This window comes from Ceratotherium simum, chromosome 32, assembly GCF_057802395.1.
Source record: "Ceratotherium simum simum isolate JZ-2026a chromosome 32, ASM5780239v1, whole genome shotgun sequence".
In the NCBI taxonomy this organism is placed as follows: domain Eukaryota; kingdom Metazoa; phylum Chordata; class Mammalia; order Perissodactyla; family Rhinocerotidae; genus Ceratotherium; species Ceratotherium simum.
In genome coordinates, this window is record NC_141931.1 from 14737695 (window position 1) to 14761052 (window position 23358).

At 35.1% G+C, this 23358-nt stretch overlaps 1 protein-coding gene across 1 annotated transcript in view; it reads right to left on the minus strand.

Annotated features, from left to right (window-relative positions):
- The window catches only part of PLXDC2 (plexin domain containing 2), a 430861-nt gene that overhangs the window by 122895 nt on the left and 284608 nt on the right, over positions 1–23358 (minus strand). The window contains exons 6-7 of the mRNA XM_004425310.3: positions 17054–17172; positions 2893–2992 (exon numbers count right to left, since the gene is read on the minus strand). Of these exons, the coding sequence (XP_004425367.1) occupies positions 2893–2992; positions 17054–17172 (219 nt within the window). The remainder of the gene's footprint in view (positions 1–2892; positions 2993–17053; positions 17173–23358) is intronic.

Sequence of the window (23358 nt, forward strand, 5' to 3'; positions counted from 1 at the left end):
TTTTACACTAATTTCTGTAATGAATACCAAAGCCATTGTATGTAGACCTGTTTTTCACATCTGTAGCTGTGGAGTGAATCAGCTGGTCTTTGGTTTCTTCTGTTTCTAAAGTTCTACAAAATATTTTATGAAAAACAGAAACTGATGCAGAGACATACATACACCAGACACAAGAAGACGTTAAAAAACAACGTCATAATCAGAAAGAAAGTTTCAGAGAGAGGGTGTCGAGGTGTTTTTTACTGAAAATCCCCTGTGGCCTCACTCTCATTAGCACTTGGCCTGGGTGTGGACATCTTAGCATCACTGTCTTTTCAAGGGGAGAAATCGTCATATAAATAAATTAAACTTGCCTTACAGCTTTTCCAAGGCTTTACCAAACCTTCACCAAATCTGATAAAAATGGTATAGCCACTGTGCTCCCACAGAGAAAAATTATTCTCAAGCTTGTAGCTCGCATTCCCATGTTGCCACGGCTAGATTAAGCCAAGGATCTAGGTTCTATAACCCATGCAATCAAAACGAATAAAAGAATAGAAAATTGATCTTATGAGAACAGGGTCCCATGTATTGTACCTTGGAAGAAAGAGGAGTGAAACCACCTGTTACTTAGGATAATGATCAGTTTTTCCCTAAATTCACTCAGGAGAAGAAAAAGGGGTGACAGAGATGAATGATTTAAATTCCGTAAGGATGACTCCTAATAATGAGGGTTGTTAAATAAGGGAACATAATTTTGAAAAGGACTTAAATGTTTATCTAAATTCTGATTGCACAAATAACATACAGATCTCTAGGAATCATTTTACTTCTCAGAAAAAGATAATACTTGTTTAACTTGTACCACGCTAATCTCGTGTTAGCCTAATCTCTGACGTGAATAAGTACGGTTTTTTTTTCTTTTAACTGAGAATACAATGATACAGAAGCTCATATAACAAGACACTTACATTTTATAAATGTGGGAACAGATTTTTAAGGAGATTTAACTTTTAGCATCCACAAAAAAATTTTTAAGTAGAACACATCAATGCCAATTTTCTTGCTGAAATGTAGTCTCCTCTAACAGCAAGAACGAGTGGTTAGAAATTCAGAACTTCCACTGCTTTTTGGCTAATTTTCTCAGGATGGGACAGTGAGGTCAACAGGAAATGCGAGAGTCATTCCAGCACGCAGTTTGCCTGAGAGAAGCTTTTCCCTGAACCCGAAGCTTGAATAATTATTTTAGATGAATGCTGAGTTCTGAACTTTAAACATAATCTGTCTCCAAAATTCATATGAATTTTGCAACTTATTCAGTGAAATTTATATTCAGGAAGGATATTTTTCCTCCTAAACATAACGATTATCTTATTACAATATAACAAGGGATGGAAAATTGCACTTTGGGACTCTGAAGTCTAAGTACAATTTTTCTATGTCAAAGTTCTGAAACAATACTTGAATGTTAACACAGCTTTGAAAAAATTTTTTCTTTTGTACTTTGGTGGGTCTTTTTCTCTAAACAATAATATGTCAGAACAATGTGGACCAGGATACTTTCCGAGGAAGCTGCAAATAAAATTCTGGGATGAAAAGAACCCACAAATAAACTAGTATTTCATTTTACTTGTGCAATAATTGAGTCAAGTCAAGCTTGATTTAACACCTCTGAAAGAAAGAATGAGAGAACACTCCTTCTCAAACAGGAGTCAACTTTGGCTCTCCCAAGACCTAGCCTCTCATTTAAGAGTTCTGACAGGCTGTCTTTACCTTGCCTATACATACTAATATATCCTTGTCTTGTTCACAGCATAATTTCATTTCTGGAAAATCTGCCTTGATTTAACTGTTCCCTTGAATACTACCTCCCACAACCTCTCCGCTAACAAAGAGAAACCACTGTGGAGGATTCACGTTCTTCACCAAACAGAACTACCACACTGAATGTCATTCTAAACCATAGTTGTAAGATAACCTCTATAATGTTCCCAGCCAATCCTTTGCTCTGAAAAGTCTAAATAATTTCCACTCCATTTACTTTCTATATATGAGAGATGACATAATTAAACAGAATTAGCTCAAGTCAAGACCAAAAAGCATATGCATGTGATAAATTGTCTACCAGTATAATGAAATAAAAGAACTTTGAATAAAAGGGAAAGAAATGATCTCATGTTGAGGTGTATTTTACTGTCACTTTTTGTACGTCTAGGACATAAACACCTTCAGTACTAACACACCCAATCATCCCTGAGGACTATTCTGGAAGTAGAGGAGGTTTAAAACACAGAAGCTTTCAAACAATGGCAATATTTACATGATCAGAACTACCACTAATATCAGTTACATTTTGAATTTCTAATATGATGAAGAGCTGCCCAAAGGAACACATATGTTTTTATTCTACAGATGTAAACTAGACTAGACAGGCAAGAATGATTTAAGCGAAGAAAATACACATCTTCTCTGGGAGGTATAGTTCCACCAAATATTTTTTACCTTAATTTATACTTTTTCTTTCATCTTCTTTTAGACTCTTAGTTTTATACAAACATGTTGAACATAAAATGGCACAAAGCTTCTCTTCAGCCAAATAAGCTGTCACTTTTTAATGTTCTTCTTCTATAATAAAAGAAATATATCTGGACAACCAAGTTAACTATCCCCAAGAATATAAAATTACACACTCTTGGCTTGGCAATTTAATTTCACTTTACCTAAAATATTAATTAAAGATTATCAGAGAGATTGCCAATGCCAATAAGAGTTATAAACCAAACAATATAATTATCAAGCAGCAATTAGCTAAGTGATTCTATTGCTCAAAGAATTACATCTGCCTGAGTTCAATCTCCTTTGAGTTTACCCCACAGCAGGCTCAGATTTTGCGATTACCCTTCTTCTACATACTGGGAATTTGTTGGATCCTGTGGACAACGACAAATGCATCAGACAGCCCCACTTTCACTGGGTGATTGGTCGAACTTATCTGTGTGACCAAGACTGGAATCTGGAAGAGAAAAAGCAGATTGCTACGTGTTAGGTTTGAATTTCATTCAGGGGGGGTGGCGAGGAGTGTGATAATCTTGTTGAATGGGTAAAATCAGGGGATGGAGATGAAGGATCAGAGAGAGAGAGCAGGAAATATTAGAGAAGACATGCAATACCTAATCGTAACATCTGTTTAGTGCTATTTGATGGGTTACAGCGACAAGAGAGTTCCTGGTCCTACAGACAGCCACTGGATGATGAAAGCAATAGATTCTCAGAGAATCTAACTGATGCTGGATGCTGAAAACTTATCACACACACTTAAGGCACACCATGAATGCATTTAGTGCTGGATACCATTTCAGGAATAGAGATTCTTCTTGCATTATTTGTTTTCTGAAACGACTTTATTTTATATTTATTTTCATAGTTTTTAAAAATCCTTGTTTACAAGTCATCTTATAAAACCTAAAGAAAGACAAGTGCACTGCTAAATATACATTTATCAAGGGAATTGTTGATTAATACATAGTTAATTTGGTAATTGGTAATGGATGTCGAACTTCACCATTCTGGTTGAAACCCACATGGAAAACTTATAAATTACTATGGGTCATCTCAAGGTCACATTTCCTAAATTTGAACCTCAATGGAACCAAAATCTGAATATGGCAGACATTTCTAATATTTATAGTTTAAAAAAATTAGGATACATTGAGAATATATGAAACATGATACAATAGTTACAAATGAGACAAACTCTTGGAGTCAATTTTTCTAGATTTAGAAAAGAGTCATTGGAGATAGGATTACTATCTTTAATCTCAGTTTTATAGAAATAAAAATGGGAATCAAACCATCCTCAATAAATAAAGGGACAAGAAACAAAAAGGGAATGATAAATGCACCAACAAATCTTTAGGTAGAATAAGCAGACTGTGGACCATGTGTGGATAATTCATTAAAGAACATATTAGATCAGACATTTGTTATATAAACCATAATGAACAAGAGATCAATAAGAATAAAGGAGAATAACCTGGAGAGAAGATAAAATAAGGGCTGTACTGCTTATTTTTGCCCATGACATCATGAAATTATAAAAGGGCTTTTTGTTGAAATTGGCCAATTAAGAGGAAATTTTAATGTTTCTAAAATTTGTGGAATTATCTCAAAACAAGTAAATGGAAGATGGTATTTGTCTTCTATGTACCAAATCAGTTCTCTCTTAAACAATGTTAAGGTATTGCCAATTTGATATCAGTATGTCCAGTTTGTAACCAGCATTAAGCAGTATTCTGATATTTGGACAACAGAAACAAACAAAACTAAACCAAGATTTCTGTCCCTAAAAGTTCATTTACTAAATGAAACTCTGACATACTTTATTTAGTGATTACTAAGCCATATTCAGTATCAACATATGTAATCCCTTTTCTTAGTGGGCATTATACCACTATCCAGTTTTATACTCCATGTTGAGGAGTGCTAATATCAATGTAATTTATTTTTAAGACAGACTTACAGTTAAAGAAGAAAAGACAAAAGGACAGAAAAAGCATAGATAAAATTTCCAATTCAAGTTATATTTTGTATATCCTAACAAGAAAAGTCATAATTTTTAAAGAACACTATTAATAGACACCATCTTGTGAGTAAGTACGAAAGCTTTGCTCCTTGCATTTGTCACTTGCTTTCATTTTCCAACATCTATGATTGCAGTTGTCCTCTACAAGGTGTGAAATATTTTACCAGATAATTCTGTGGTAATTGATTGTATTTCTTCTTTTCCCACACTAAAGCAGAACTTGAGTTTATATTGCCATCAAGTAGAAAATCCTACTATATTGTTATAAATAAGAGCTTGTTTTCCAGCTCACAGGTCTTGGTTCTTGCAGACCTCCTAGAATAGTAGCTTTCCCTTCTCTCCAGATTATCCATTCCACCTCTTCTATCTTTCTTCCTTATTTCTTCTCTTACCTAGCCATCTTTCATTTTGATTTTGTTTTCTCCATCTCTTTCCTTCCTTTTCCTTCCCTTGTATTTTTTCTCTAAGTGGAAGCCTCTCCTCCTGTGCTTTTCATCTGTGGCAGATTGATTGCACTAAGGGCCTCAATCAATGGCCTGCTTGTATCCATACACTTTGCCTTTTCACTCTGCGGTCCTCTCCCACTCTGACTCTGGCTCAGTAATAAGGCAAAAGAAGACACTAGCAAACTTGAAGCAAAAGAGAGGCTTGAGAAAGTGCTTGTAATTTCCACCTTCTTTCTTGGACCCCTGTCACTGCCATAAGAATGAACCTGCTGGTCTGCTGAGGATACATGAAAGACATGTGGAGGAATGTTTTCTTCCCAGCAGAGGTCATCCTTGACCAGCTAGTCCCTAGCCAATCCACCAGCTAACAGCTGATACTGAGTGAGCCCAGTAGAGATCAGCAGAGTCCAACCCAGATTAGTAGAACCATCAAGCTGATCCATAGATATCCTATGAGAAATAAGAAATGGAGTTGTTCTAAGCAACTATATTTTGGGGTGATTTGTTACACAGCAATACTAACTAATACATTCTCTATTAAAGATCTAATAGCCAACACAAACTTCTCTGGGTGTTCCTACATAAAATGAAGTAGTATTCTTCCACCTAGATTTCTGGAATCAGATAAATCTCTCTTCACTTCTAGGTACAATTAAACTTGAAAGATTGGAATGTTTCAGTACAAAAATTTCATTTTCTGCATCTTGTTTTCATTTTTCTATATCTCTTTATTTTCTAGTTTATTCTTTTTCCTCTGGATTCCAAAAACGAAGAGCAACGTGTGTAAGTTACCTAGATCCAGATTCATTTAATCTAAGGAAAATCCATCCACAATCAAAATGGGTAGCCTAACAATGTAGAGAGTTTTCTGTCACTGAAAATAATCTCATCATAAATTGGTCGACCCTCTAGGAAGAATAGTTGTAGATGACCTGTAAGTACCCTTTCAAGCCTCAAATTCAATGATTTCATTATATTGAATAACCTTGACTTTTCCAAGCTTTAACAAGCAAATTGTTAACAACAATTCAAACAAAAATTATAAGGATGAAATGCTTTACCTATGTAAAGACAGAGCAGAGGTAAGCAGAAATCATCATTTGCTTCTAAGGGTAGCATATATTTTTTTTAATATATGCTGCCATTTTTTTAGATTTACTTATTCATGGGATAGTGACTTTGAGGACTGTGTGTGACAAACCACTACTACCATAAATATCTCTATGATGAGTTCTTAATATACTGTGGGATTATAAAGCAGAAAATAAATTTCTGAGAATAATGTCTACTACATGTAAGTTATTTTCCCAAAAGGTATATACACTCTCCATGCTATTTGATAAGATAGGAATAATTCATTCACTCATTTATCAGATACTAACTGAACATTTTCTCTGTATTATTGTAGACACTGGAACTACAGAAGAGAACAAAACACCTTGCTCTCAGAGAGCTTGCATTCCAGAGGCCGGAGAGTGACATTCTAACAAGTAAACATAAAAAATACAGTATGTTAGGAGGTGGTAAGTGCTATGAAGGAAATTAAAACATGGTAAAGAGCTAGAAAGGGATGGGGACCTCTTTAAGAGAAGGAGTCACAGAAGGTTTCTATGACAAGGTGACTTTTCCATAGGAAGAGAGCCTGCCATGTGGATATTTGGGGAACAGCTCTGAGTAGAGGGACTAGTATATGCAAAGGCCTTGACTGAATTGTTTCTGGTGTCTTTTAGGAATTAAAAGGTTATCACTGGAGCAGGAGTAAATAAGAGTGTCGAAATGGGAAGTGGTAGGGACAGATCATAGGAGCATGAATTCCCTGCAAGCCATGGCAATGACTTTGGATTTTATTCCAAGCCATATGGAAAGGTTTAGAGGGTTTGGAACAGAGAGAGGACATTCCCTGACATGTGAAAAAGATCACACAGGCTGCTGTGTGATCAAGACTGTAGGGTACAAAGGGGAGACAAGACAAACTACTTAGAAGAATAGCAGAGTCATCCAGACAGGAGATGGGTGGCTTGGACTACACTACAGTGGTAAGTGTAGGAGGCAGAAGTGACAGGAAGATGGATTCTGGATGAATTGTGAAGGTACTGCTATCAAGACACACCATGGATTTCAGGAGAGCAAGAGAAAGAGGAGAGGCATTGATGCTACCAAGGATTTTGGTCTTAGTAGCAGGAAAAATGGAGTCGAATTTTTCATCAGGGCTGCCATATTGTACACCTTCAGTTCCTTCCCCTTGCAGACTATAAGAATGCTGTCCTCTGGGTGAGTAGAGAACCTGTGCAGCCCTAAAGAGGGCTTCTGAAATTTCCAGAGATGGAGAAAACTAGGAGAGGAAGAGTTGGAAAAGGATGATAAGTTTATGGCAATATCACTGGCCTCAAATTCTTTTCTTTAAAATTTCATAGAGTTCATGAATAACCACATAGGTTTTCTAAAACTGTGGCATTTTATCCTGATTAAATATTAAAATGAAAATGTACAAGAAGTTTTTGATTCCCTACATTTTCTTAGAAGCCACCCAGCCTTTTATGAAGTGATTACATATCAGGTTTTGAAAAAAACACTTTCACTAATTGAATTAACTGCTTAATATTGCAAAAGATTAATGAGGAAAAGACAAACAATTCCAGGCTTTCTCATAGATGTCTTTCAGATACATGTCTGCCTTTTTCCACCTGATATTGGTCATATCTTTTTTACTCTGCCTTCTTGGACTGTAATCTTTTTACTTCAAAACCTCAAAGATGTGGGGTTGTTCTGTGAAATGATCCTTCACCCACTCACCGCAGCCAAGTAATGGGGCTGTGTAAGCTCTCTGTGTGCAAGTCAGACCGGTCTGCAGGTTTCCATGTCAATATAAAATTAGAGACCATTAAGACGAATCAGGAGTACTGTTAAAAGCCACATTTAAAATGAACTATTTCTCATTAATATCAACACAGCAACTGCATGAGTGTGTGTATAAATAAACTATCTAGAGTTACAGCTGATAGTGAGTAAAATTAGCTCAAGAAAGTGTCTATCATATTGTCACAGTCACCTGTTCTACAGAAGACTCTGTATGTATAAGGATGTGAAGTACCCACGTTGGAGAAGTCATGGCCAAGGATGACATCCAAGTACAAAAGCTCTAAACTTTGCTTATGGGAAGCTATTTTGTATCTTTTCTACAAATTTATATTCAGTCTCTCAAAATGTCTCCTAAGTTAGTTCCTGGGGGTGTCAGGAAGTCGATTTGAAATAGTACAAACTCTAAACTACAGCAGGTTTTTTAAAAAAGAAATGTAGCTTCATTATTTTCAAGTGCCTATAATAGTTGTCTTTTTATGATTAAAGCAAAGCTAAATTTTCTCTCGGCCTCTGTGTGATTTGTATTGAATCATAAATTTCCGAGAATGAGTTTTACAGTTATAATCATTTCACAGGATAGATATAGGAAAAGAGCATTAACACTGGTTAAAATATGCTTCCATTTGAGCTTACACAAGCATTTACAAATTCTTTTTTTTTTAGGTATTTTATTTTTTATTCCATTTTAAAAGACACAGATAGTGAAGCAAATGAAGTATAGATACAGAAAAGAGTTGCAATAGCTAAGCAAAACTAAGGCAGGAGATTATATTAGGAGTAAGCAAAGGTAGGCCTTCGGAGGAAAATTTGAAGACAATTGCACGCTGTGGTATCATTCTCCAGGACATAAGGGGCCAACACAATGCCTAAAATGTAAACCTTTACATCTGTCTCTAAAATAGTTAGGGAGATAACAGCATGTTGCTTGAGTCAGAGGTAATGGAATTTTACTTTCCTCTCTGTTCTGCCCTGCAAATCTCACCAAAACATTCATTTGTTTCCATCATGGACACAGTGATCTATCTAATAGGCAGCACGGCATCTCAGCAAGGGCTTGATTGTATAGTATGTGTTCCAAAGTATGAATTACACGCCTATCAGAATGTAACTGGAAAAGAATTACTCCTAACTCATTTTTTTTCACTTGTTAATCAGTAATATGGTGTCTAGTAGCTTTATATACATATACATATGTGTGTGTATGTATATGAATAAATATAGAAGTATATACATATATAATTATTTTTAAACTCAAAACTTACTATTTTACCCATTCTCACCTGCATTCAACCCTTAACTTCCTACCTCGTCTTCCTTAAATTTCTGATCTGGCTTCTGCATTAATCAGTAGGGCATCCAATTTTAAAAAGTCATGCTCTCTTTTATTAGCATCAAAACAACACATAAAGTCCAGAGTATTAGTGCTTAGTTGTCTGAAAACTACATTTGAATAGAAAGGTTTTCGGTCAAAGTTGACAATGTAAAAATCCACTTGCTTTCCTGGATATTGTTAAAATTTTGCACAATTATTTCAATCTCTTTTTAGCTTACAGTTACTGAACTCTTTTCATGTGCCAGGTATTAAGCAATGGACTTGATGGCGTGAAAGCAAAGGAGAGCCATAAGCTAAAGATACTTTCTTAACATCCCTCCTGCTCCCATCTTCACAATCACACCCTATCTAAAATCTGGAAGGCGACAAATAATAGCATAACATTGATAAGTACAGACAGCCCCTATATTGAAAGAGAAGTTTCAAACTTAATCTCTACATAAGCTAGTGCTGGCCTGGGGTAAGAAAGAAGAAATTGGTGAGGAAGAAATTGGAGGGAGCAATTCTGGAAACAATCTGGAAACAAATTACTGGAAACAATCCTGAGTAAAGTTTCCAGCCAACTGTTGCTATGTGGAAATGCAGGACAAGTGTTTTCAAGCCTTCTGATTTCTCAGAAGATGCAAATCTATATTTTTATTTGAAATCTTCTGATATTTAAATGTTGGCAACATACCCATTTTATAAACACATACACACACACACACACACACACACATAAATCAACGTGACCTCTGACTTAAAGATTGCCCACTACTGAATTGACCCCTAGAGTTGGAGCTTCATATAAAAGAAGACAGTGAGGCAGGTGCCTGCCTGAAGAAGCCTGAGAAACTTGGCTCAAGAGAGTCAAAACTGTGGTGGAGACTTTATCTGGGACGATAGCTGGATAAGGGAACTTGCCTGAATATGGCCTGGGAATAAAACACTAAGGGAAAAGAAATGGGATAGGACACACAGTACTCTGGGTTTGGGGAGACATGTGGAATGTCTGAGGCCTTTCACCTCAGGGACAAAGGAACTCTTTGGTCTTGGAACATCAGAGCAGGGAACATCAGAGAAGAGATACAGCCAGAGCACCTGGTGAGATAACCCTCTCAATGACACCTCGGGATAAAAGGGAAGTGGGGCTCAGAAGGAGAAGGGCACCCAGAAAGATCACAGGCATGCCCCAAGGACAACATAACCAGCCAGAGGCAGGGCCAGCATTAGAACAAGTTTTCTACTTCTAAAGTGATTTGTTCTAGGTTATTGATCCTTCCACCTGGCTGCTTTATTTATTTATTTATTTATTTCTACTCACAGCGTTTGTTATTGGAACATTATAAAGGGAGAACCATTCAATTTCTCATTCTCTTACACTATGGAAAGTAAAAAGAAATGAAAACACCAGGAGTTTTTAGAGCTGAGATAACTAAAGAATAAAATACATCCACAAATGCAAATGAATTAAATCCTAAATAAAGCCATGTAGATATCATTTTATACTTTATGTATTTAAAATACAGGGGAGGGCTGGCCCCGTGGTGTAGCAGTTGAGTGCGTGCACTCTGCTGCTGGCGGCCCGGGTTCGGATCCCAGGCGCGCACCGATGCACCACTTGTCAGGCCATGCTGTGGCGGCGTCCCACATAAAGTATAGGAAGATCAGCACAGATGTTAGCTCAGGGCCAGTCTTCCTCAGCAAAAAGAGGAGAATTGGCATGGATGTTAGCTCAGAGCTGATCTTCCTCACAAAATAAAATAAAATAAAATAAAATAAAAAATAAAATACAGGGGAGTGCTAGGATATAAAATCGTCTGTGTCTACATTTTCTTTAGCATTATTTCCTGAGAATTTATAATCAGCATTTTATGTCTTCTGGGTTTTATCAACCTTGTATTATAAATTTATTAAATAAATTTTATTTAAATAAAAAATATATAAATATATATATATTTCTGCTCCCACAACTATGAAGTTTCTTGGATTAATAGATATTATTATTAACACATGTCAAACATTCTCATACATACAGCAATAGCCATCAAGGCAAATTACTTCATATCTAAATGGCAATCGTTGCACTGTTCAGTTCTTTCTGGCTTTCTCTTACTCTCTTGAATTCTTTTTCTCCATAAATTCTACAAGCTCAGCAAGTGTTCATCTTTTAATACTTTCAGGATGATTACCACGAATGAAGGGTCATTACAGTTTAAATAAGAGAAATAGTCTTCAAAGAAATTCAAAAAATGCATTAAGAGCGCCATTTAAACCTACAACCAATTGGCAATGGTGATTTATTAACTATGCATTCTTCCACGGTAAGAGTAAATGTTACACTAAGGAACATTAGGTTTAAATACTTAAACGGTAGAATAGATTAAAAAGTGATTTTACTTAATAAAGTTCCTCTATAGTGACCTCCTCTGAAATTTGCTGCTGAAAGAGATAGTAAGGTACTCAACCAAGAAAATGGATAGAATGGGCTGACTCTCAGGTGGGGTATGCATCCTCTGTGGTTTCCCCCGTCACCATGAAAGATGAGTACATGACTTATTTTCAATTGCATTGTGCAAAACTGATGGCCATCCTGTCCCTATCATTAGCTGGTGAAAAAATATAACCAAATTTCCAATAGACACAATAAGAATCACATCATTCCCTAGTTTGTATCTAAAGTAACAAGAAATTCAAACTATAATCGGAGAAGAAAGATGAAAAAACTCAGAGGAAATACAACTTCTAAAATATGATGGTATACTAGGATAGACAGCATCAAGAACTGTAAGAAATCTGACTTCAAATCTCTAATATTTTTAGAATGAAATAATTTTTGTGAATAGGTAGTTTCCTGGTTACATTATCAATACACCAAAAATTTCAGGTCTCTATCTATTATAATCAATCATCACTATTCAATGGCAACAAAATAATATAAAGAATCTGGGTTCCATGGTCAGAGCTAGTTATTAACAGAATAGAAAATGGGAATTTGATTTTCCAAATTCCATTTATCTAAGAAATGATGCATATTTTTATTATTTTTTAATCTATGTACAACTTTTCATTTTTTAAAAAATTTAATTAAATAAGATAAATGCTGCAGAAAAACAAACCATTCTTAACTGTGCTCTTGGGTGGCTGAGTTACAGTATAATAATGACTAACCAGGAAAGATTGTCAATGATTTTGAAGTGAGTGAAGCAGTTCAGTCACTTCTTGAAAAGAAAGTTTATAGGGAGGCAGTATGGTACAGTGGCTAGGCCTATAGGCTCTGGAATCATATTCCCTTGGATGAACCCTTGTTTCATAATCCTGGGAAAGTTACTTAACCTCTCTGGGTGTTTCAGGTTCCTTCTCTCCAAATGATAAAAGTAACTACCTCTTGGTTTTTGTGAAAATTATATGAGATACATTTTAAGCACTTAGGCCAGTGCCTGGCATATATGAAGAGCTCAATAAATGCCAGATTTTATCAAATTTGGAGGTTGTTATTAAAAGCTAATGAGACTTCTGGTTATGGCAGACAGACTTGTATAAGACCATTTCTATTACTGAGATCAAGCAGGAAGGATGAATAAAATATGGAAAGCATCTGTTGAAGGCATCAGGTGGCTATCAAAGAATGAGGACTTGAAAAGCCAAGATTCCAGAGAAAGGAAATCTCAGAAGTGAGCCCAACATCATTTTCCCATCAAGGCATCTGACAATTTGTAAACAAGGTTTAGAGACTAAAAAGCTGAATAGAACTTTAAGCAGTCTCACAGAGTTCAGGAAAACACTGGAGTTCAGGGCCACTAAGGCCAAAGGTCCGTAGTAAATACACAAGTCTTAAGTGGAGATCCCTGAAGGACTACACTCTAAGACTGAGGGCTAACCAGAAATACACAGCCTTTACAAAGACTGATGCTCAACTTTGAATGAGTGTGGCCCTGCACAGAATTAAAGTAATTTGTCCCATCTTAACTGCCAAAAAAAAAAAAAAAAAAAAGCAAACCCTCCCTGGAAGAAGAAAACATCAACCACAACTTCAAAGTTTCTCTTTAGTATTTTGTAAACAATACCCCACACTTGATAAAAAATTATCTAGCATGAAAGGACACAGGACCCATGAGTGAAAACCTAGAGAAAAAAACAAACAGATGATAGAAATAGACCCATAGGAAATCTAGATATTGGAGTTATCAGTCATAAACTTTAAAAAAAGTTATTAATATATTCAAGGATATAGATGACAAGAAGGTTTCAAAATGTAATTAAATGCAAAAGAAACAAATGGTACCCCAAAATTGAAAAATGCGTTAAAGCGAACAGTTGATAATTTGAGATGAAATTTTTGAAAAGATGATTTTTTGTCTGTGTGCACTTTGGCTTCATCCTAAGTAAACTATATCTTTGAAGGTAACTAAAATAAACAGCTGTGTAATAATAAGGGCCTAGAACTGAAAACAGAATTTCAAATTTTTGGTTGAATAATACAGAGCTATAACCTCAAGAGAGATAACTTAATTATTTAAAGGAATCTGTGCCTCCACTATTTCTCTCACCAGTATGGTCAGGAGAACACTGGGACTTTGGTGAAGGACCATTAATGCTATGAACAAATCTGTATTCACTCTTATTTTAAACAGTAGTAAAGTATCTCCCTATCTCAATCCCATTACCAGCAGTATTGTTATGAGAAGTGCAAATGTATTTTATAGTTTATTGATCATTCTTTATCTAGTTTGCATTGGAGAAATGACTATATATGGAATATGACAGAATTGGAGGTCATTTGAGTGGTTAGAATTGGCAATTGGTACATTAAGAGTTACTAAGAGAAACATAATTAACTACTGGAATAAATCATTTGAGGGTAATAAAAATGAAATTTGTGTCAATAGATTTATTCAGTGCACTACTAATTTTACTCTACAACTTAATCAAGTCCTTTACTGGTAATATCTGCATAAATCAGAATTTTTCTTCTCACTTAAAATAAAATAAAACAAAGCTGGCATTAGTCAGAAGCAACTTATTACAGAAAGAATTGCATTTACCTCCCTATCTATAATTTTGCTTCTGTAAATTTAATCTGGACAGGAACACAAAATTATACTCCTTACATTCTTACTTTCTTATGATTTTGTTAGCTCTACAATTTCACTAGAAATACTTCTGACTTTGTGGGATTGTAATGGTGTAATATATTGGAGTCAGATAAAAAGATTACTAAATACCAAACATTAACAAATGTTTATTGAAAAAACAAAAAAGAAATAGATTTGTGAATTGTTATACATAATCTCCTTGGGAAAGAAAAAAATGTTGAGGTATCTTGGGATTACCAAATTAAAGTTTTTAGTCCTGGATTTGTCCTTAACTAGCTCTGTGACCTCAAGCATGTAATTTAACCTTTCTGACTCAGTTTCCTTACCTATAAAATAAAGATAATTGTGTATGATCTAATTCCATAATTAAACCACACACATTTATTAAACACTTTCTATGTGGGAATGCTTTTGTGAAAGGCTAAGAATATTAAAATATAAGATATTGTGGAAGAATTTAAAAGTATAACGTACGTGAAAGCATTTTGTCAGGGATAATACATTATGCAAACAACCATTGTATGCTATCATGATCATAAATATTTTTCTAGAAGTGCCAGGAGCATCTAGCTCTCACCCCAAATGCAAGGGGACCTCTATTGTGGCAAATTTTGCAAATAGAAATTTGCCTCAGCAAAATAAAATGCATGACAAGTATCAGAAAAAAAATAAAAGTAGAATAGAAAATAAAAAAAATTTGCTTTCTAACCAGGACAGAGAAGGACTGTAAGGCAAATAATAAAGTAATGACTTTTTTAGAACTCTGAGTTCAGAAAGACTGATGTTCAACAGGACAATAGTCTGGGGATATCAAGAAAGTGTTAAAATTGCCTATCAGCTTAATATTCCTCATGACAAAGCAGGAAAAACATAACGGAAGTTTTTTTTTTTTTTGATTAAAACAAAAAAAAGAAAAAAACATTTAAAAAATACCAAATCCACTACACAAAGAGAGAACAGGAAAAATAAACTGTTACTCTGCAATGTGAGATACCCATTGAGAACAGTGTAAATGAAAATGACAGTTTTGATAACAAAGACCAGAGAGAGAGACCACAGTAAGAACACAAACCTCTGTTTTGACAAAGCCTACAGTTAGTGAGATTTAAGACTCTAGACTCCCTGACCCTGCATCTTTCCAGAAACTTTACCACTGTTGATTAAAACCCTTGAAAACTAACATTCCATAACGTCACTCTGCAGTCCCAGCAATACACTAGATATAATGAATACTGGAAATGAGTGAGTCACTCTGAGCAACATTCTCTCAGCTTTCACGAGTGTTCTCTAAGAATATGGTGGGCAATGGTATCAAAACATAGCTCTGGATAAACAAGCACCAGGAAGAACAGATCCTATATTCTATTCTATTTATATTATTGCCCCAAGTAAGTGATTAATTCTACAGAAGAATTCTTCAAAAGAGTGGGAACATTTCACATGGTTATGAGATTTCCAAAAGTTAGCCTATGTAATCAAAGTATAACTATCCCTCAAATAATAACAATAAACACACAGAGACAGAGATTGGATTGGTGGTTACCAGAGGGGAAGGGGGGAAGGGGGAGGGCGAAAGGGATAATTCGGCACATGTGTGTGGTGATGGGTTGTAATTAGTATTTGGGTGGTGAACATGATGTAATCTATCCAGAAATAGAAGTATAATGATGTACACCTGAAATTTATACAATGTTATAAACCAATGTTACTGCAATAAATAAAAAATTAAATAAATAAATAAATAAAATAATAAAACTATTTCCGTTTAAAAAAAAAAAAAAGATAGATTTCAGGAGACTTTACCAAAGTGAATCCTTTTAAAATTGTCCACATCCTTTAACCAGCTGAAGATTCATTTCCAAAGGGAAAAATAACCCTTCAATTGAAAATAAAATATTGAGTCTGCATTATTATAAATACCCATTAATCCTTGGGTTAATAATGCCCATTATCAATTCAAATTCTCAGAATTTCTCTCATGCCTGTGACTGCCTAAAACATCACATCTGCTGTTCCTGGAACTTGATTCTTCTATTCTTTGTTTTCTTCCCCAAAAGTTTATGTTGTCTAATAGACCTTAATTACATTGTCAATAGACTCTTCAACCAAACATGCTATTATTCTAATTTAGACATTCTGTAAATTTAAGGCTACAACTTAGTGAATTTCCATTCCTTTATGTCAATTTGGTGAAATGAAACAAACCATAAGTTTAAATTCCCTTATTCTTTCTGTCCCTTAGATCTCTGATTAATCTTTCCTATCAGGTTACAATAAACATTGGCCAAAGGGATTGCAGACTTAGCTGTCCTGGAACACTTTCAGTACTGGGTCACTGAGCCACACAAGTTTTCATGTCTACTAATTCTTCTAGAATTAGAACCAAAAAATGTCACAGAAATCGACAAGGCAAAAACAAACAAAAAAATATAAACAATCAGATTTAGATGAAAAGAAATTCTTCCAAATTGGAAATATTTTTTTTTCTTAGAGATATTTCATTATAATACCACTAGAATATAATTAATCAATAATTTTATGAAATTCATGGATTTTAATGCCAATGATATCAGAATACAGAACAAAACCTAAAGATTTCACAATCAGTGCTACTCAGTAGATTTAAAAAAATGTATTTTTTTATGAAGCAAAAGAAACCAACAGGTGAGAAAATGATTTGAGGTTCATGGCTGTAAAATGTCCCTTTCTTGACACTTGGAGGGAAAGCGAGATAGAGGTCAAGGTCAAGGGGGAAGGAAGTCATCAGTACATTACTTACTTCTTTGTATCCGAAGATGATGCGTCCATCTATGAGGAGGGTTGCCTGGAATGTGAAGCTTCCCAGGTTGTAATTATCCTGGAGATGTACATGGTCCCACTGGACAACAAGTGCTGTGCCTATAAACACCATTGGAACAGAAAAATTGCAGTGAGAAAAATATATCAATCAAGTTCCGTGGGAGTCTTCACAAAAGCATGGATCTAGCCTTCAAATGTAGTAGTTGTGCTATTTGAATTTTACATGGTTAATTGGAATTCTGTTATTGAAATAGCAATTGGGATATTTTTAAAGATTTGAGTATTCTCTAAATATTAGTAAAATCTAACTTCATACTGAGGTTAATATTGAGCTCAGTATGGGGGAATTTTGCCTTAGGAAGTCCATTAATGTTAATGGTGACTGTCTGCTTAAATTTCCATGAGCCACTTTCAAAATGCAGCCCAAGTGGACTGAATGAACTTCAAAAACATTTGACAAATGCAGAGAGAGAAAGGAACACATCCAGCAAAGCTATAATCACTTATAAAAGATCTAAAAATAACTCTTCCATACACAAAATTATACTCTTCCAAGCTGAAGAAATTCCTTTAACATTAATGGGAATTTTCTTCTTTGATTCACAATGCCTGCTTTTCTGTCTTTGTTGTATTGCTTCAAGGAAGCTGTAAGGCAGCTTAAAGGGCCCCAGGCTAAAATTTCTGAAGCTCCCTTGAAGTACACTGAGATGAATCCTCAGTGCTATATATCATATTCTGATGAGTCAATCTGCCAGTGTTTACTATAAAACTATTAACATGAAATATACATTGAAACACAGTTTAATAGCCACCAATGAGAATTCATATTTTTGTTTTAACTGACATTGTTTATTCTCTATTTTTTTTCAGAAAGAAAACAAATGAGTAGCTTTTGCTTAGCTTAAAAATCTTGTTGCGGGCCGGCCCCGTGGCTTGGTGGTTAAGTGAGCGCGCTCCACTGCTGGCGACCCGGGTTCGGATCCCGGGCGCGCACCGACACGCTGCTTCTCCAGCCATGCTGAGGCCGCGTCCCACATACAGCAACTAGAAGGATGTGCAGCTATGACACACAACTATCTACTGGGGCTTTGGGGGGAAAAATAAATAAATAAAATCTTTAAAAAAAAAAAAAAAATCTTGTTGCCAGAAAATGTTGTACAGAAAATGAAACTTACAGAACCAAAAGAGCAAAGCTCATCTCCCAGGTCGGTAAATATCTGATTACAAAAGAAAAAAACCAAGATTGCATGATGGAGAGCTTCTGGGTTGATGAAGACTTGGAGGTGCTGGGAGAGTAGTGTGCCCAGAGAGGGCGTGGAAAGTCCACACCCCTTCCCACATATCTTGTCTTATGCATTTCTTCCATTTGACTGTTCTTGAACTAACTCTTGTACCAGATGATTGATGTAGAACAGAACATGTCTTTACTCTGTCTTTGAGTAAAACTTAATGCTGAGAGCTTTTGACTAAGATGGGGCATAGGAGGCTCCTGAATTTGCTTCCTCCCATGGACACACCTAATGTACGGCTACACCCAAAGAAATTTCCTTTGAGATAAATCCATAAACTAGCTGAGTGACTGCTATACATCAGGTGACTGAGAAAATACCCACAATGAAACTGCATGCATCTAGGTGCTGACTCTGATCCTCTCTGGAGCCAAAAAGAGCCAGTGGGTACTTCTCCCACCTTCTTCCTTTGGCTCACTCCAGTAAAAAACCCAGGTTACCAGCATCTCTTTGGAGGGAGCTTGCACACATGTCTGGCATCCAGCTTTTATGGTTGCCACCTGAGGGATAGGCCCCCAGATCACCTAGCTCTGATAGACAATGGGATTTGCATTCACAAGTCCCACAGGACTGTAGTAGACAAAGAAGCAATTGTTAACAGGCATGCCCATGTGCATTTGCCATGGCTGTCTCCACAAGGCTCAGCAGAGAGGGAGGAGACACAAATGCCCATCTCCCAGTCTTTCCCTGGAAGGGGTGTGACTGCATACTTTATGAGCCACTGCATGAGGGTCCACCAGAGGAAATCAACCAGTCACAAAGGAAGAGAGGAAGAAAGAAACAAAGAAACTACCAAACAGCCAGAAAACAACTACCAAAATGGCAATAGTAAGTCCATATCTATCAGTAGTCACTTTAAATGTAGATCGACTAATTTTTCCAATCCAAAGACAAAGAGTGGCTGAAGAGATGGAAAAAAAAAAAAATTCAACTATATGCTACCTATGAGAGACTCATTTCAGTTTTAATGACACACATAGTGAAAGTGAAGGTATGGAAAAAGATATTCCATGCAAATGGAAACCAACAGACAGCAGGGGTAGGTATACTTATATCAGACAAAATAGACTTTAAGCCAAAATCTGTAACTTTTGGCAAAGAAGGCCATTATATAACAATAAAAGGGTCGATTCATCAAGAGCATATAACAATTGTAAATATTTATACACTCACATCAGAGTAACTAAACATATAAAGCAAATATTAACAGATCTGAAGGCAGAAATGGACAGCAATACAATAATAGCAGGGAACTTCATATCCCACTTTCAGTAATGGATAGATCATCCAGAGAGAAAATTAGTTAGGAAACATTGGACTTAAACTACTTGTAAGACCAGATGGACCTAACAGAAACATACAGAACATTTCATCCCAAAGTGGCAGAATACACATTTTACTCAACTGCACATGGAACATTCTCCAGAATAGATCATATGTTAGGCCACAATGCAAGTCTTATCAAATTTAAGAAGAAATCATATCAAACATCTTTTCTGAACAAAATGGTATGAAACTAGAAATTAATAGCAGAAGGAAACAGGAAAATTGACAAATATGTGGAGATTGAAAAATATCCTACTGAACAACCAATGGGTCAAAGAAGAAATCAAAAGTAAAATCTAAAAATATCTTGAGACAAATGAAAATGGAGACAGAACAAAACAAAACTTATGGGATGCAGCAAAAACAGTTCTAAGAGGGAAGTTTACAGGGATAAATGTCTACATTAAGAAAAAAGAAAGATCTCAAAAAAAAAAAATCTAACTTTATATCTCAAGGAATTAGAAAAAGAAGAAAAAACCAAGCCCAAAGTCAGTAGAAGAAAGGAAATAACAAAGATCAGAGTGGAAAGAAATAAAACAGAGACTAAAAAGACCATAGAAAAAGTCAATGAAACTAAAAGCTAGTTTTTTTTAAAGATAAAAATATTGACAAAACTTTAGCTAGACTAACTAAGAAAGAAAGAGAAAAGACTCAAATAAATAAAATCAGAAATGAAAGAGGAAACACTACAACTGATAGCACAGAAATACTAAGGATAAGAAACTACTATGAACAATTATATGCCAACAAATTGGACAACCTAGAAGAAATGGGTAAATTCCTAGAAACCTACCACCAATTAACAATGAATTATGAACAAATGGAAAATCTGAACAGACCAGTTACCTTAAGGAAATTGAATCAGTAATTAGAAACCTCTTGAAAAAGAAAAGTCCAGGACCAAATGGCTTCACTAGGGAATTCTACCAAACATTGAAAGAAGAATTAATACCAGTCCTTATCAAACTCTTTCAAAAAACAGAAGAGAGAACACTTCCAAACTCATTTTACAAGGCCAGCATGACCCTGATACCAAAGCCAGATTAAGACTCCACAAGAAAAAAAAACTTAACAGACTAATATTACTGATCAACATAGATGCAAAAATCCTCAACAAAATATTAACAAACCAAATTTAACAGTACATTAAAAGGATCATGCACCACGATCAAGGTAGATTTATTCCTGGGATGCAAGGTTGGTTGAATATACACAAATCAATCAATGTGATACACCACATTAATAAAACGAAGGATGAAAATCATACAATTATCTAAATAGATGCAAAAAAAGCACTTGACAAAATTCAACACATTTTCGTGATAAAAACTCTAATAAACAATTCAGTATAGATAGAATGTAGCTCAACATAATAAAGTCCATATATGAAAGCCCAGAACTAACATCATACTTAAGGGTGAAAAGCAAAAAGCTTTACTTCTAAGATCAGGAAAAAGACAAGGATGCTCACTCTCACTGTTTGTATTCGACATAGTACTGGAAGTCCTAGCCAAAGCAATTAGGCAAGACAAAGAAATAAAAGGTATCCAATTATCCCTTTCATCCTCCTCCCTCCCCCCTTCCCCTCTGGTAACCACCAATCCAATTAGTATTTTGGTGGTGAACATGATGTAATCTATGCAGAAATAGAAGTACAATGATGTACACCTGAAATTTTTACAATGTTATAAACCAATGTTACTGCAATAAACAAAAAATTAAAAAAAAAAAAAAAGAAATAAAAGGTATCCATATTGGAAAAGAAGTAAAATTATCTCTGTTTGCAGATGACATGATATTATATAGAGAGAACCCTAAAGACACCACAAAAAGCTGTTAGAACTAATAAAAAATTTAGTAAAGTTGCAAGATACAAAATCAATATACAAAAATCAGTTGTTTTTCTATCTTTTCTGTCTTTCTAGACTAGCAACAAACTATTTGGAAGAGAAATTAAGAAAACAATCCCATTTACAATAGTATCAAAAACAATAGAGGTACAATGATGTACACCTGAAATTTTTACAATGTTATAAACCAATGTTACTGCAATAAACAAAAAATTAAAAAAAAAAAAACAAAAACAATAAAATACTTAGGAATAAATTTAAACAAAGAGTTGAAAGATTGGTATTCTGAAAATTAGAAAATATTGATGATAGAAATTGAGGGAGACACAAATAATGGAAAGATATTCCATGTTCATAGACTGGAAGAATTAATATTGTTAAAATGTCATACGGCCCAAGGCAATCTACAGATTCAATGCAACAGCTATAAAAATTCCAATGGCATTTTTCACAGAAATAAAAAAAAGCAATGCTGAAATTTGTATGGAACCACAAAAGACCCCAAATGACCAAGAAATCTTGAGAAAGAAGAACAAAGCTGGAAGCATCATACTTTCTGATTTTGAAGTATATTGCAAAGCTAAAATAATCAAAACAGTATGGATTTGGCATAAAAACAGATACATTGATCAATGGAATGGAATAGAGAGTCCAGAAACAATCCCATTCATATATGGTCAATTAATTTTCAATAAAGAAGCCAAGAATATACAATGCGGAAAGGATAGTTTCTTCAACAAATCATGGTGGAAAACTGGATAGCCACATGCAAGAGAATGAAACTGGACCTCTATGTCACACCATAAAAATCAGACATAAAATCACCACATAAAAATCAAATTAAAATGGACTAAAGCTTGAACGTAGGACCTGCTATAAGACCTTGGTAATGATTTATTGAATTTGACATCAAAAGCAAAGGCAACAAATGCAAAAATAAATGAGTGAGACTACATCAAACCAAAAAAATTCTGCACAGCAAAGGAAACCATCAACAAAATGAAAAGGCAGTTTACGGAATGGAAGAAAATATTTGCAAACCACATATCCAATAAGACGTTAATATACAAAATATACAAGGAATAGTTCCCATACAACCCAATAGCAAAAAACTAAATAACCCAATTAAAAAATGGGCAAAGGACCTAAATAGTCATTTTTCCAAAGACATAGAAATGACCAACAGGTACATGAAAAGTTGCTCAACAACACTAATCATCCAGGAAATGCAGATCAAAAGCACAATGAGATATCATCTCACACCTGTTAGGATGTCTATTACCAAAAAGACAAGAGATAGCAAATCCTGGTGAGGATGTGAAGAAAAGGGAATACTTGCAGGCTGCTGGTGGAAATGTAAACTGGCGCAGCCACTATGGAAAATAGTGTGGAGGTTCCTCAAGAGATTAAAAATACAACTACCATATGATCCAGCAATTCCATTTCTGGGTATGTATCTGAAGGACACGAAAACACTATCTCAAAGAGATACGTGCACTCTCATGTTCATTGCAGCATTATTCACAATAGCTCAAGTATAGAAACAACTTAAACGTTTGTTTACAGATGAATGGATAAACAAGATGTGGTGTATATACACAATGGCATATTATTCAGCCTTAAAAAAGAATAAAACCCTGCCTTTGTGACAACAAGGATGAATCCAGAAGGCATTATGCTAAGTGAAATAAACCAGGCAGAGAAAAAGAACAACTGCATGGTATCACTTATATGGGGACTCTAAAAACAAAGCAAAAACAGTCGAATTCATAGAAACAAATTTTAAAATGATGGTTGCCAGGGGCTGGGGGTGGGGAAAA